Source organism: Leptodactylus fuscus, chromosome 11 (genome assembly GCF_031893055.1).
Source record: "Leptodactylus fuscus isolate aLepFus1 chromosome 11, aLepFus1.hap2, whole genome shotgun sequence".
Lineage (NCBI taxonomy): Eukaryota > Metazoa > Chordata > Amphibia > Anura > Leptodactylidae > Leptodactylus > Leptodactylus fuscus.
The window spans coordinates 48,809,333-48,824,321 of NC_134275.1; the positions used below are offsets into that span (position 1 = coordinate 48,809,333).

General features: G+C 48.3%; 2 protein-coding genes across 2 annotated transcripts; both read right to left on the reverse strand.

Annotated features, from left to right (window-relative positions):
* Positions 1-209: 209 nt before the first annotated feature.
* MIA (MIA SH3 domain containing) lies at positions 210-4,829 on the reverse strand. Its single transcript, XM_075258978.1, has 4 exons — positions 4,683-4,829; positions 1,658-1,791; positions 1,474-1,584; positions 210-409 (listed from the first exon to the last, which is right to left on the reverse strand). The coding sequence occupies exons 1-4, from the start codon at positions 4,795-4,797 to the stop codon at positions 386-388; spliced, it is 384 nt and encodes a 127-aa protein (XP_075115079.1). The 5' UTR covers positions 4,798-4,829; the 3' UTR covers positions 210-385.
* Positions 4,830-7,210: 2,381 nt separating this feature from the next.
* SNRPA (small nuclear ribonucleoprotein polypeptide A) lies at positions 7,211-14,985 on the reverse strand. The gene is made up of 7 exons (XM_075259939.1): positions 14,801-14,985; positions 14,083-14,166; positions 12,390-12,562; positions 11,898-12,071; positions 11,642-11,821; positions 10,587-10,675; positions 7,211-7,624 (listed from the first exon to the last, which is right to left on the reverse strand). The coding sequence occupies exons 2-7, from the start codon at positions 14,153-14,155 to the stop codon at positions 7,465-7,467; spliced, it is 849 nt and encodes a 282-aa protein (XP_075116040.1). The 5' UTR covers positions 14,156-14,166; positions 14,801-14,985; the 3' UTR covers positions 7,211-7,464.
* Between the last annotated feature and the right edge of the window lie 4 nt (positions 14,986-14,989).

Here is a 14,989-nt window from a genome sequence, read left to right on the forward strand (position 1 = left end):
TCCAGTGCACACATCTCGTGTCTGCAGAGCTGTGGTCTGATGATGTCTTCTGACAACCTCCTGTGATCTGACAACCAGAGTCAGAGCTGTAGTCAGATTTGTAACTTTGAAGAACTGCAACTCCCATGTAGTCTGTGCAGGGCACATACTATATAGTCCATACAGCTCCGACCATAGAATAACTGGGCAGTGGACGAACCTATGGCTGGACAGACAAGCTATATTATTCGTTTAATATGACATCACTAGTACATGTATACATCATATATATATATAGTGCTGTGCTATAGGTATAATAGGAAGCAGATCTCGTCTTATTCTCCATTGATATGGTAGTGATGAATTATGAGGCCGCCGATCTCCACAATCACATGAGGTCGGAGGGTCAGTGACACATGAAATCCCATTGCTGAAAGAGAAGAAACAGAATAAGTAGCGTCGGGCCGATGTTATTCGGGTCCACTGATGATATTGGGCCCAACCCAGAAACTGAATCAATGGCCGCAGCATTCTAAGGCCTGCTTCATATCTTTCCATGGGTTTCTGTTCGGGGAGTCCACTTAGGGACCCCCCAAATGGAAACCTAATCTACATAAAAAAGCAGTTACCTAAGGAAATCCGCGGACCCCCATAGACTATAATGGGGTCTGTGCAGGTTACACTCAGAATGGCCGAATGCAGATGTGACCCGGGCCTGACAAGCTGTATGTCCCATTGGGTTTAGTCCGCCATCCCTATGAGTTATGGTGAGCGGAGATTACAGCCCCATTGTTTGTATTGGATGCTTGGATAAAGCTGATAGGACCTTGCCAAATCCTAAAGTCCCCTCCTAGCAATCCTAGGGGCGATGCTTCGTACACCCCAACAACAACAGGACACCAGCAGAGCCTTTATGTATTTACTAGATCTTCCCTAAATTTAGCCACCTGGTCCTGAATCTAACTAAGGTTATGTTCACATTTCTGTCTGACTCTAAGTGTGGAGACCCGTCTGAAATCGGTGGATGATAAAATCAATGGACACCCAATCCTGACCTTGGGCTCTGTTGGTGTCTGCTATTTTAGCCGTCCATTTGTCTGTTTTTTGGTCCTTCAATGAACCAGAACAAAAGACGTGGACAGACTACATTTCCCAGGATTCATCTGCTTGCTCTCTATGTGCCTCTCCCCTCTCCACTGCAATGACATCACAGGTAATAAATCCCTCCCACATCTGAGGTCACATGATGCTGCTGCGATGTTTCATTTGCTGGCCAAACTGCTCACAGGGAGGAGTAGTGAGCTTGCAAATGAAACAAAACTGGATAACCCCTTTACGCTACTCGTATATATGGTATAGATCAACGCTCCCCTCGTATATTCCATTGGGTCCCTTGGAGGTGACTAAGCTCAAGCTAATACCCAACTATAGACCCAAAGGGCATTTCCTATCAGGGCAGGCGATAGAAGTGACAGTCACGTCAGTAAGACTTACATCTGTTTTCAGCTCCACTTTTCCAGGCATTAAATAATGTTCTTCTTGGACAATTGAACTTGGAAAGTAACCCAGCTTTGCCGTATACTCGCCATACTCATCTCCTTGCACCTATGGAGTGACAGCGCACAGCACATCATATATATAGTACATTATACCCTTACATTACTGCTTTTACACTTACACTTCCGAGCCAGAACAGCCGCCCGCGCCCCTTTAACTTGGAGTAAATATACAGAGTCTGCCCGCGCCTGATGGGGATGAAGCGACAGTCAGGGGGGGTGTAGTCCGAGAGCGCCAACGCCATGGAGATAGGATCTGCAAGGAGGAGAGAGGCCATATAGATTTATGTGATCTCAGTGCTCATGACAACCACATATACCTTCCATACGTGTCTTCTGATTTTATAGCGCGATCAACACCAATCACTTAAAGGGACATCCCAAGGAAAAATTTACACTTATACCCAGTGCTGAGCCTGAGGGGGGACGGCACTATATATACACTCACCGGCCACTTTATTAGGTACACCATGCTAGTAACGGGTTGGACCCCCTTTTGCCTTCAGAACTGCCTCAATTCTTCGTGGCATAGATTCAACAAGGTGCTGGAAGCATTCCTCAGAGATTTTGGTCCATATTGACATGATGGCATCACACAGTTGCCGCAGATTTGTCGGCTGCACATCCATGATGCGAATCTCCCGTTCCACCACATCCCAAAGATGCTCTATTGGATTGAGATCTGGTGACTGTGGAGGCCATTGGAGTACAGTGAACTCATTGTCATGTTCAAGAAACCAGTCTGAGATGATTCCAGCTTTATGACATGGCGCATTATCCTGCTGAAAGTAGCCATCAGATGTTGGGTACATTGTGGTCATAAAGGGATGGACATGGTCAGCAACAATACTCAGGTAGGCTTTGGCGTTGCAACGATGCTCAATTGGTACCAAGGGGCCCAAAGAGTGCCAAGAAAATATTCCCCACACCATGACACCACCACCACCAGCCTGAACCGTTGATACAAGGCAGGATGGATCCATGCTTTCATGTTGTTGACGCCAAATTCTGACCCTACCATCCGAATGTCGCAGCAGAAATCGAGACTCATCAGACCAGACAACGTTTTTCCAATCTTCAATTGTCCAATTTCGATGAGCTTGTGCAAATTGTAGCCTCAGTTTCCTGTTCTTAGCTGAAAGGAGTGGCACCCGGTGTGGTCTTCTGCTGCTGTAGCCCATCTGCCTCAAAGTTCGACGTACTGTGCGTTCAGAGATGCTCTTCTGGCTACCTTGGTTGTAACGGGTGGCTATTTGAGTCACTGTTGCCTTTCTATCAGCTCGAACCAGTCTGGCCATTCTCCTTTGACCTCTGGCATCAACAACGCATTTCCGCCCACAGAACTGCCGCTCACTGGATGTTTTTTCTTTTTTGGACCATTCTCTGTAAACCCTAGAGATGGTTGTGCGTGAAAATCCCAGTAGATCAGCAGTTTCTGAAATACTCAGACCAGCCCTTCTGGCACCAACAACCATGCCACGTTCAAAGGCACTCAAATCACCTTTCTTCCCCATACTGATGCTCGGTTTGAACTGCAGGAGATTGTCTTGACCATGTCTACATGCCTAAATGCACTGAGTTGCCGCCATGTGATTGGCTGATTAGAAATTAAGTGTTAACGAGCAGTTGGACAGGTGTACCTAATAAAGTGGCCGGTGAGTGTATATATATATATATATATATATATATATATATATATATATATATAATATACCAGTGATATATACTAATCCTAATGTCCAAGACCTCATATACTAATCATATACGAGACCTTATATACTAATCCAAATGTCCAAGACCTCATATACTAATCCTAATGTGCGAGACCTTATATACTACTCGTAACGTGCTTGGCTGCCGATCTTAGTTATAAGACTGGATATGTCGCTAACAGTACAGAACATCGCCTGGTAAACTATGAAGGAGTGACGGCCATGTTGGAGCACAGCGGGACCTCCAGTGAGAGTCAGATCCCACTGACTGGATAACCCCATGGCACATACATCTCCATTGTTATACCGAGTCCCTATAGCCGTGCCAGTCTTTATTGGATTAGTTTAGCATTGTGTTCATGAACCAGGTTGCTCAGGATGAACACTGACTACTCAGACCACTTCGTCATACTTCATAGATCGTGCGATTCTGGACTTAAGTGTAACTCTCTTTAATTGAGAATGTGATTGTTTTGTGCCTGATAAACCTATCTAAAGTTTCTGTCACTATGGGGTTTTCCTTGAAACCAATTTGCAGTTCACCGCCTGTTGCTAGCCAAGATCTGTCCATAGATACATTAGATAAACAAGACTGAAAGACAATGAGTGGAGGGGCTTTTCTGTCTTCACACAGTGAATGGAGAGGGGAGGGGCTGATTCTCTGGACAGCCTGCACAGACATGTCTGCAAACTGTTGCTGTGTGCAAAAGTCTGAGGATTCTGCAAATCTCAAAGCTTACAAAGTAAGAAAAGTCTTCTATGTGCTTATACCTACTCCTGGCTACTTGTGAGGTTACAGATGGGATGTTACTCACAGGCAGCAGCAGCTTTAGTGACTGAGCTCATAGTTTGTTTTTTTGTCCTGTGTTTGCCCTGTATTTACAGCCAGGTGATCTTCTATATAATGGTCACGTGACCTTTTCTCAGGTATTTGCTTGCTATTGTACAGTTACTCCTGGCAGAACATTATCAGTAATGGATAGAGGTAGATGCAGACTGCTCCATATTGTACATGTGCAGTCTCAGAGACAAATGTAACATGTGCTGCAGCCATAATGTGATTATCATTATACTGACAGGACATCATGTCTGGAGGATTATACAGTCCTAGGACAGACGGCCCAGCAACTCCCTGCACAGATTACAACTTTTCATGCAATCTCAGCTCCACGTTGCGGATATGCAGCTTTTTTTGTAGCAGGTTTCGAGTTGAATCCAGGAGCTGCATTTCCACAACGCGGAGCCTCGGCCTTGAGTAGTTTTTCCTGAACTTCTTGGATTTTCAGCAAATCCCAATAATTACTTGTTTGTTAGAAATTCTCGGTTGTGGCGAACACATGAACAGAAATATTCGCCCTCCGAGATTTTCACTTTTTGGCAATGTCATAAACAACCCCCGATGTCGCACTACAACCCTCATCATCGCAGTACTTACGACTACATTCCTCATCGGCGCAGAGCTTCCTGTCTGCCAGTTTCGGCATCTTCCGGTTTCCACCAACCAGCCCAAGCACCAGGCAGAAGACAATCCCGAGCAGTGAGCGATCCATGACTGCGCGACTCAGCTTGCTCCAGACACTGAGCGGCCTCGCAGGACTATTGGCCGCACATCCATAACCTGCTTCACGTCACCTGCCCACCTCTTATTTCTGACTGCGAGAAGACGGGGGAGGGGGCGGAATAACAAACTGCTATTGGCTGCCTATGAATATGTCAGTGTGACCCGGGACTGATTGTATTATAGATATAGACGCATACATACATTATATACTGGACCACTAACCACCCCCCCCCCCCCCCCCCCGAGAAAACTTCACTATATACAGTCTAGGCCGTATATTACTAACATGTTATGCTTGTTTACCAGGCACAGATGTTCTCGTACAGTAAGGGAACGTTCAGACGATGCAGGGGGAGCATTGTTTACGCCAGACGTCATTCATTCCCTAACAGGAATGTGCTAGAATCCCAAGACTTCGGCCTCTTAAAGGGACTTCTCACCTGAGAAATGAGTGCAGTTATTTCTGGTGCCGAATATGATAACTAGACCAATGTCAAGTGGGCGGTGCCAGACTGGATCAGACAAGGGGGCGTGGCTATGTCCACCTTTGATTGGAACTCTTGAGTCCGGCGAAACTGCAATACCAGACCCAGCCCTAGGACACGAGTGGCACTGTTTCTAGGTCAAAGCAGCCATTCTTTACCAATTCCACACCACCCCTTTAAGCTATGACAATTTGTCTTTCTTGTGGAGAACAATAAGCTCATCTGTCTGCTCCGTCACGCTCGCTCTCTCTTCCGCCGTCATCTCCTGCTGACTTTGCTGTATTTCACAGATTGTCTCCATTACTTTGCATGTTTCAAGCTGATGCTGCCAAAAAGCATCCGGTCTCTTAAGAAGATCAATGTGAAATTGTCCCAGTGACTCGGCCTCCAACTACACAAGACGTTGCGTTACTGTTGTGATGGATTGTGCTCGTCCTGTGACATCACTTCTTATATAAACCCATCTTGCCACGGCTCCTGCAGATTTATTCCCAGAAGTGACGACCAGGGAAGTTTCTAAAACAAGGAAAGTCTACAAGTTTTGCCTAATTTGCTGCATAACAGGAACAGAGAGTGTGTGTGTGTGTTTTAAAGGAGCCCGAGCCTTCCTAATACCCTCTACCAAGAGCCAAAGCTGAGAGAGGATACAACAGGAATGTGCAAGAAGAAGCAGATATATACCTCTTATATACTCCCCTCCTCTTATATATTCCCCCTCCCCTTATATACTCCCCTCTCGCTGCAGCTTCTTTGATTATAGGGTATAAAGGTTCTATTTTGCAGCACAATATCCCCAGCCGTTGGGCTTATGTAATGCTGACCCGTTACCATCATGTATGGAGCGGTTCAGTGAGCTTAGGTGAAGGCAGTATATACCTTTCCTTCGCTCCCGCCTCTAGTACGTGTATATAATGGAGATACAGACAGCGCTCTGTGACTGGCCGCCTCCACACAGCCCTATGAGTACACAAAGCCCCCAGTGTGCTGCCCCATCAATGAGCGGCTTGTGTAGTCCTAGATCTTATGGGTCACATCTGACCTGAGCTCGTATACGGGGTGGTAGGGCGGCTGTTTTTGGTTCGTGTAGAGGGCCAAGTGCCGGTCATCATAGGTAGTTTTGATAGAGTGATGGTCCTCAGCGGCAGACCCCAGTCCTAGCTTCATACTGCATATGACATAGGGCAGCAGCAGTATCATCACCGTCCACGCTGCCTGCACAGGAGTAGTGTCACTGCGCTCACCATCAGTGTCAGGTCTGTCTCTTTACAACCACTGTCATTACTAGACAGGGAGAATCTCTTGTTGGCCTCCTGTATCTCCAGCACTTGGCACCATGCAGGGGGGAGAGAAGAGCTTGGAGGGGGTAGAGGTAAGTCCTATATGTATATACTGAGTACCTTCACTTCAGACCTTCAGCAGCTGAATATCCACCTGGCTACAAGGACAACTTACCTTTATCTGCATTATTGTGACAGGTGATGGGGCCACAGTCATACAGCTATTAATGAATCATCCAGGACAAGTATAGCCCCCACCAGCAGGTGGCATCATTCATGTGCGTGTTCGCTTATGAAGTTGCGCTTTAGACCCCAATCTTCTGTTAGCTTTTCCCACAATGCTTGGCCAGTAGCAAAGCATTGTGGGAAATAATCACCGATCTCGATCCCACCTAAAAAGATCGCTCAACCCTAACTGCCAGGTGACACCTATAGACAGGACTCTCCGGGTATTGATCCTCAGCAATAAGATTACATTGATCTTCTTATCATGGATGGCCTCAGGTTTGCGCTTTGTGTACAGTAAATATCATATGGCAGTAGATGCACAAGGGTTAATGCTTGCGTCATGATCACCCAGCTTTAGGTTTAACCCTATTTATTCCAAGACTCATCAATGCAGAACAGATGACTCGTAAAAAAACATTTTATTGTCAAGCTCCAGGTACAATGTCTGGGAGTCAGACTCTGGGTGCAATGCTCCAACTGAAGAACTATAATAAAAGAAACCATGCCATACTCACCAACATAAGAGGCTGGATGAGACTGAGCACTGAACAATGGCGAGAAATATACAAAAAGAGTCCGACCGGGATCTACTCCTGCCCGACTGCAAGTCAGTGCTGTGACCAGAGCAGGCCGGAGCTGGAGATTCCCCCGCACCCAGTGCACCCATTATTTCTTAGCAAATGAGATCTTCATGGAGTTGCTCTGGGTGATCTTGAAGCCTTGTAGAGACTCTCGGGCTGCCCCAGCCTGGACTTCATTGTCAAATTCCACAAATGCTATATCGTGACGTCCGGGGACTAGACGGACCTCCTTGAAGCCAGGGAACCTGCGAGGAGACAATTACAGGTTAGTAATCAACGGCAGAAGACACAGAGGTCTCCATTTACTAGTCCTGACAGTCTTAAAGGGAGTGGCCAAGATCTTGTAATAATAATAATAAATTTTATTTCTATAGCGCCAACATATTCCGCAGCGCTGTACAATTTGTAGGGTTCAAATACAGACAGATACATTACAAAGAAAGTCATTTCACACAATGGGACTGAGGGCCCTGCTCGCAAGAGCTTACAATCTATGAGGTAGAGGGGGTGACACAAGAGGTAGCAGGGGCGGCATTGCTTATGCAGAGGTCAGACACTTTTGTAATAGAGGGGACTGTCATTACACAAACATAAAACTTTATGAGCCGTCACCAGTCGTGTCCTGTAACATGTGTATGGAGCTTGGACAGATAAAGTTATCCTGAGATGGCATCATATCATGTGGGGTAATGTGGGAGCGAGGACAGAGGAGGGTTAAGGGTTTACGTTAGACATTGTGATAGGCTTGTCTGAAAAGATGCGTCTTTAGTTTGCGTTTGAAGCTGTGGAAATTGGGAGTTAATCTGATTGTCCGGGGTAGAGCATTCCAGAGAAGTGGTGCAGCTCGGGAGAAGTCTTGTATACGAGCGTGGGAGGTTCTGATAATAGAGGATGTAAGTGTTAGGACATTGAGTGAGCGGAGAGCACGGGTTGGGCGGTAGACAGAGATGAGGGAGGAAATGCAGGGAGGTGCAGCATTATGGAGACCCTTGTGGATGAGGGTGATAACTTTATATTTTATTCTATAATGAATAGGCAGCCAATGTAACGACTGGCACAGACCAGAGGCATCACTGTAGCGTCTAGACTGATAGATGAGCCTGGCCGCTGCATTCAGAATAGATTGTAGAGGAGAGAGTTTAGTGAGGGGAAGACCAATTAGTAAGGCGTTACAGTAGTCAAGGCGAGAATGAATCAGAGAAACAATAAGTGTCTTTAGTGTATCTCTGGTAAGGAAAGGGCGTATTCTGGAGATGTTTTTGAGGTGGAGGTGGCATGAACGTGCGAGTGATTCAACATGAGGGGTGAAGGAAAGGTCTGCGTCAAATATGACCCAGAGGCAGCGGGCCTGCTGCCTAGGAGTTATAGTAAGGCCAGAGACTGCAATGGATATATCAGAGACAGATCTATTAGATGGTGGAAACAGTAGTAGTTCAGTCTTGGAGAGATTTAGTTTCAGATAGAGTGAGGACATGATATTTGAGACAGCAGAGAGACAGTTGCTGGTGTTCTGTATGAGTGCAGGGGTGATGGGGAAGATGTGTATAATTGGGTGTCATCAGCATAAAGATGGTGCCGGAAGCCAAATCTGGCAATGGTTTGTCCAATGGGGGCTGTGTAGAGAGAAAAGAGGAGGGGGCCTAGGACCGAGCCCTGAGGAACCCCAACAGCAAGGGAAAGAGGGGAAGAAACAGAGCCCGCAAATGATACACTGAAAGTGCGGTCTGAGAGATAAGAGGAGAACCAGGAGAGCGCAGTGTCATTGAGGCCGACTGAGCGGAGCATAGTGAGGAGGAGATGATGGTCAACAGTGTCAAAAGCTGCAGAGAGGTCCAGAAAAATAAGAAGAGAGAAGTCGCCATTGGATTTAGCCATTAGGAGATCATTGGAGACTTTTGTGAGAGCCGTTTCAGTAGAGTGCAGAGCGCGGAAACCAGATTGTAAGGGGTCAAGCAGAGAGTTAGCAGAGAGATAGCGGATTAGACGAGAATAGACCAGGCGTTCCAAGAGTTTAGAGATGAAGGGGAGGTTAGAGACAGGTCGATAGTTAGCAGCACAGGATGGGTCCAGGGAGGGTTTTTTCAATAGCGGAGTTATAACAGCATGCTTGAAGGAGGATGGGAAGATTCCAGAAGAGAGAGAGAGGTTAAATATTTTAGTAAGGTAAGTCGTGACAGCAGGCGACAGAGATTGGAGAAGGTGTCAGGGGAAGGGGTCACTGCTGCAGGTTGTAGGGCGAGATGAAGAAAGTAGTTGGGAGACTTCCTCTTCTGTAACAGGTTCAAAAGATGAGAAGGGACAGTCTGTAGTGTGGTTGGTGAGGGGGTCCGTACTATGGTAGGTGGTGGGATCAATGCCACCTGGGGCTTGGGCAGTAATTTCCTGACGGATCTTATCAATTTTATCATTGAAATACGTGGCCAGGTCATCGGCACTAAGGTCTGTGAATGGCGTCTGCACCTTGGGTGTGAGTAAGGAGTGAAAGGTTTCAAAAAGCCTTTTAGGGTTGCTGGAGAGAGAAGAGATGAGGGCGGTGAAAGTCTTGCGTAGTGAGGTAAAGGGCAGAACTATATGTTTTAAGCATAAATTTGAAGTGGAGGAAATCTGCAGGTGAGCGAGATTTTCTCCAGAGACGTTCAGCACACCTAGAGCACCGCTGAAGAAATCGTGTCTGTGGCGTGTGCCAGGGCTGCTGCCTCCTACGTGGGACTTTACGAGTGGAGGGGGGAGCCACCTCATCCAATGCATTTTTAAGGGTTTCATTATTAAGGGTTTCATTATCTTGTGTTGGATACTGGCGACCTTCATAGCCTAGGTCATCGCTATCTGATCAATGCAGTGGCTTTGTGTCAGACCCATCCTGTGAGAAGGTCAACAGTATCCAAAACACACATCTTGGACAAGCCCTTTAAGCTGGCTGTACACAGTGGAACACAGTTGGTCAAACCCCCCCTTCTCTATTTTGCTGGGCCTAGATGTGTATATGGGGACGTATCAGGTGAGATAAGGATCAGGCAGTCCACTATCAATTACCCAATCTTTTTGTGTTCAGGATGATAAGCTGCCATCAGAAGTACTGGGCAGTGCTTAACCCCCCCCCCTGTCCAGTCCACATGAACTGCTCAGACCAGCTGGGTGTGCATGTGGTACTGGGAGATGTAAGGCATCTGACACCTCTAACACTACTCTAGGGTGATCGATACTCACTGGTTGAACAGCATGGATAGCATCAGCTCATTGGTTTCTTCTGGGAGGTTGGTCAGGAACAGAATGTGATTCGGAGGATTTTCAGAGATCTGAGGAAGAAGATAGAAAGTAAATGGTCGTCTCCATCACAGAACGTCACAAAACAAGAGAGGATCTGGGAGAACAGACAAAGGGAAGCTGGAGTCTAAGACCCCAGCTCCCCTCTGCAGTCTCACATGTAGTGCACAGCATGGCCCTCTGTTCAGTCTCAGAAGGGTTTTCCTATCCCACTATGTGATGGCGGATCCTTCCATTACTTACAGGTCACTGCGGCCCCTCACGCTAGGGGCAGATCTAATGCTCTTGGCTTAAATGGGGAGAAGTGGCAAATACTAAGCAGTGGCCGACCAGGAGCCAAGCTGAAGAGTCAAAAAGCACCGTCACTGGGAGGGAGGGGTCCAGTGCTGCGCCCAAACTATCCTATAATGGAAATACTCTCTATTTTATAACATCAAAATCTGAAAATATCAGCTCTAGATTCACCCGTCACAAGGATCAATTCCATGTCACCAGTCCTGTGGGGGAGGTCAGCCTGTGTATCCTCCATTTTGGATTCCAGGGCTTATGCCTGAGGTCATTTTATCCTCCTCTTTGTTTAGAGAGCTCATCCCCATCCCCCCCCTCGGCCTTAATGAGATACGACCTCTCCTGTTTCTTATCCAATAGTCTTTGTGCCAGAACTATTTTACAACCAATCACATCATGCTAATTATTCTAGTCCAACCTGTTCTTTGTCTTCAGGCTGTACTTAAACTCCCCCCCCCCCCATAAAAGCAGAACACACTCCTATATTATACATATATACACACACACACACACACTACTATATTTAGCTGTGTAAGCAGAACACACTATATACACAATAGCTGTGTGTATTTCTCTAAGCTAGCTTACACACTGACTTTAAGACTTTGGCCTTCAATCTGTTGTTACTTAGAGCAGATCGCGCTCACATCAGTCTTCTCCAGCTCATGCAGAAGGATCAGTGACCTACAAGCAAGTCTTGGGCTACTTACCGGCTGCATAGGCGCCAGCTGTCCTGGCATCATCTGTCCATGAGGCATGCCACCAGGGGGTATCTGTCCTGGTGCAATTCCTGGTGGTGGCATCATGCCTGGATGGTGCATATATGGAGACTGCCCAGCCATATGCATCATACGAGGTGCCTGGGTCATTCCTGGCATGCTCTGCAATCCCTAAAGACAAAGGAACATTTATAAGACAATCCAGGGCAAAGCAGCGACAACCATAGAAACCTGTAAGATAACTCACTGGTATCTGCCCTGGTAAGCCGGGCACCACAGGAGCTCCTGGAACAACCTTCTTGGCAGCGGCAGCGTCTTGCCCTTTGACCTTCCTCTTCTCCTGCCTCTTTCGGTCTCTCTCTACAAAGGTGCCCTTCATCTTGGCTATGATGTCAGAGTCCGTTTTTGCATATTGTATTCTCTGAATGGAAGAACAGAATTACTAGACCCTCAGATCAGAGACAGACCCGGCCTATGGCCAAGAGCGAGGACATTGATAATTAAAGGGATTTTCTAGGCGGACAATAAATATTGATGACAGATTTATGTTGTTTAGCAGCTGTGACAATCTCTGCAGTTCGGCTGCCATTACCTTGTACAGGAGCTGAACTGCAATAACTCAGCGCAGTCACTACGCAGAATAAGCCGCCTGCTCCCCCGTATAGCGGACAGAGGTCATAGGTCAGACATCCAACTATAGGTCACCAATAGCGGTCACTTTAATAATTGTAATACCAACCATCGGCTTATCATAGAAGGGGAATCCTTGCATCGACCTCAGGGCATTTGTTGCACTGCTGACCTCCTTGAAGATGACAAATGCCTGTCCTCTCATCTTCAGACTGCGCGACACCAAGATGTCAAGGATCTGCCCAAACTGGGAGAAGATGGCGTACAGAGATTTCTTCAGCTCTAAAAGTAAAGGAAAAAAAATTGTGTCAGTATGAGCAGTAATAGAGAGCAAAGCTTGTAATGGCAAGACCAGATCCAGCAGCACACGGCGCCTATAACCCAAGGCTGAGCATAGACACGCATACTCAGACAAGTGTGCATGTGCTCGCAATATGGATGAAGGAAGGCCCAAGACTGAATCTGGTGATTCCTCTACATGTAGTGAACCAGCGCAAGTGCTCACAGCAGAATATAGAGGAGAAGCAAGGCTGCAAGGTGGGGGGTGTCTAGTCTTTAGCCTCTAGCTCCTGCTACCTGTAGTGCACTAGTGCAGGCACTCACAGCAGATTATAGCGAGGCCACAGGGTAGTGTGTGTGGTGGGGGTCTAGTCCTGGGACTCCTGCTACCTGTAGTGCACCAGTGCAGGCACTCACAGCAGATTACAGCGAGGCCACAGGGTAGTGTGTGTGGTGGGGGTCTAGTCCTGGGACTCCTGCTACCTGTAGTGCACCAGTGCAGGCACTCACAGCAGATTATAGCGAGGCCACAGGGTAGTGTGTGTGGTGGGGGTCTAGTCCTGGGACTCCTGCTACCTGTAGTGCACCAGTGCAGGCACTCACAGCAGATTACAGCGAGGCCACAGGGTAGTGTGTGTGGTGGGGGTCTAGTCCTGGGACTCCTGCTACCTATAGTGCACCAGTGCAGGGGCTCACAGCAGATTATAGCGAGGCCACAGGGTAGTGTGTGTGGTGGGGGTCTAGTCCTGGGACTCCTGCTACCTGTAGTGCACCAGTGCAGGCACTCACAGCAGATTATAGCGAGGCCACAGGGTAGTGTGTGTGGTGGGGGTCTAGTCCTGGGACTCCTGCTACCTATAGTGCACCAGTGCAGGGGCTCACAGCAGATTATAGCGAGGCCACAGGGTAGTGTGTGTGGTGGGGGTCTAGTCCTGGGACTCCTGCTACCTGTAGTGCACCAGTGCAGGCGCTCACAGCAGATTATAGCGAGGCCACAGGGTAGTGTGTGTGGTGGGGGTCTAGTCCTGGGACTCCTGCTACCTGTAGTGCACCAGTGCAGGGGCTCACAGCAGATTATAGCGAGGCCGCAGGGTGGTGTGTGTGGTGGGGTCTAGTCCTGGGACTCCTGCTACCTGTAGTGCACCAGTGCAGGCACTCACAGCAGATTATAGCGAGGCCACAGGGTAGTGTGTGTGGTGGGGGTCTAGTCCTGGGACTCCTGCTACCTGTAGTGCACCAGTGCAGGCACTCACAGCAGATTACAGCGAGGCCACAGGGTAGTGTGTGTGGTAGGGGTCTAGTCCTGGGACTCCTGCTACCTGTAGTGCACCAGTGCAGGGGCTCACAGCAGATTATAGCGAGGCCACAGGGTAGTGTGTGTGGTAGGGGTCTAGTCCTGGGACTCCTGCTACCTGTAGTGCACCAGTGCAGGGGCTCACAGCAGATTACAGCGAGGCCGCAGAGTATAGGATGGGCAGTCCTGAGCCTGCTGCTACCTGTAGTGCTCCAGCACACACACTCACCATCCTTCTTGATCTTCTCATTCAGGTTGTTGATGTAGATTGTGTTGTTCGGCCTGATCTCCTGCACCGCCATGTCACAAGAGCCTGAAAGGAAACAGACAGGAAAGACATTAAATATAGGAGGAGCTGAAGACGGGGTCGGGGCACCCCCACAAAATATCCCAAAATCACAGCAGTGACCGCAGGCTATAAACTACAAATATAGGAGGAGGCGCAGACAGAGGGGGAGGGGGTCAGAGGGGCCGGATCACTAAATAATTCACTCACACCCAAGCGCAGGAAACCAGAGCCAGGGCCGCACCAGGAGGGGGCGCTGGTCTGCGTGCTTTCTGTCATGCCCCAGACCATTATTTGCCACCCCTCCTAATAGTCATGCCCCAGGCTGCGCGGTTACCTAGATTGGCGACTTGTGGGTATTCTTTGGGGTCGTTAGGGGGGGGGGGGGGGGGGCACTTTATTTATTAAAACACATTATTGCTATAAGGGCTGATACAAGGGGGGTGTTATTAATAAGGGGGGGGGGGGGCAGCAGTGAGGTTAGGTTACCCATCACCAAGCCTCGGCCGCACTAACCAGGCAGAGGAAATCTAACATGTGACTAGGGCCCGAGGCCGTGTAAGCCGCAGCAGCAGCTATAGGAGACTCAGAGACTACAACTCCCATCATCGGTACCTGACCAGGCCGGGGGGCAGCACTGAGGACACAATGGCGGCCTCACCTGTATACAGAAGACGCCGGAACACTCACACCTGGACACCGCAGAGAGCCGGAACCGACCGGGGACACAAGAGCCGCCAAGACCGCACACCAGGCCGCAGAGGTGGAGACCGCGATCTGCTGGTGGGATAGAAGAAGCCCCCGTAACGTCACGACCATGTGAGCAGCCTCCGGTGTGGGCGGAGCTATG

Coding starts and splice junctions, on each gene's coding strand:
- MIA (XM_075258978.1), bottom strand. CDS start 4,797: ATGGATCGCTCACTGCTCGGGATTGTCTTCTGCCTGGTGCTTGGGCTG. Junction 1,792..4,682: donor CGCCGATGAGGAATGTAGTC/GTAAGTACTGCG, acceptor TCCTCCTTGCAG/ATCCTATCTCCATGGCGTTG. Junction 1,585..1,657: donor GGCTGTTCTGGCTCGGAAGT/GTAAGTGTAAAA, acceptor GTCACTCCATAG/GTGCAAGGAGATGAGTATGG.
- SNRPA (XM_075259939.1), bottom strand. CDS start 14,155: ATGGCGGTGCAGGAGATCAGGCCGAACAACACAATCTACATCAACAAC. Junction 12,563..14,082: donor TGAGAAGATCAAGAAGGATG/GTGAGTGTGTGT, acceptor CTTTACTTTTAG/AGCTGAAGAAATCTCTGTAC. Junction 11,822..11,897: donor GCTTACCAGGGCAGATACCA/GTGAGTTATCTT, acceptor CTTTGTCTTTAG/GGATTGCAGAGCATGCCAGG.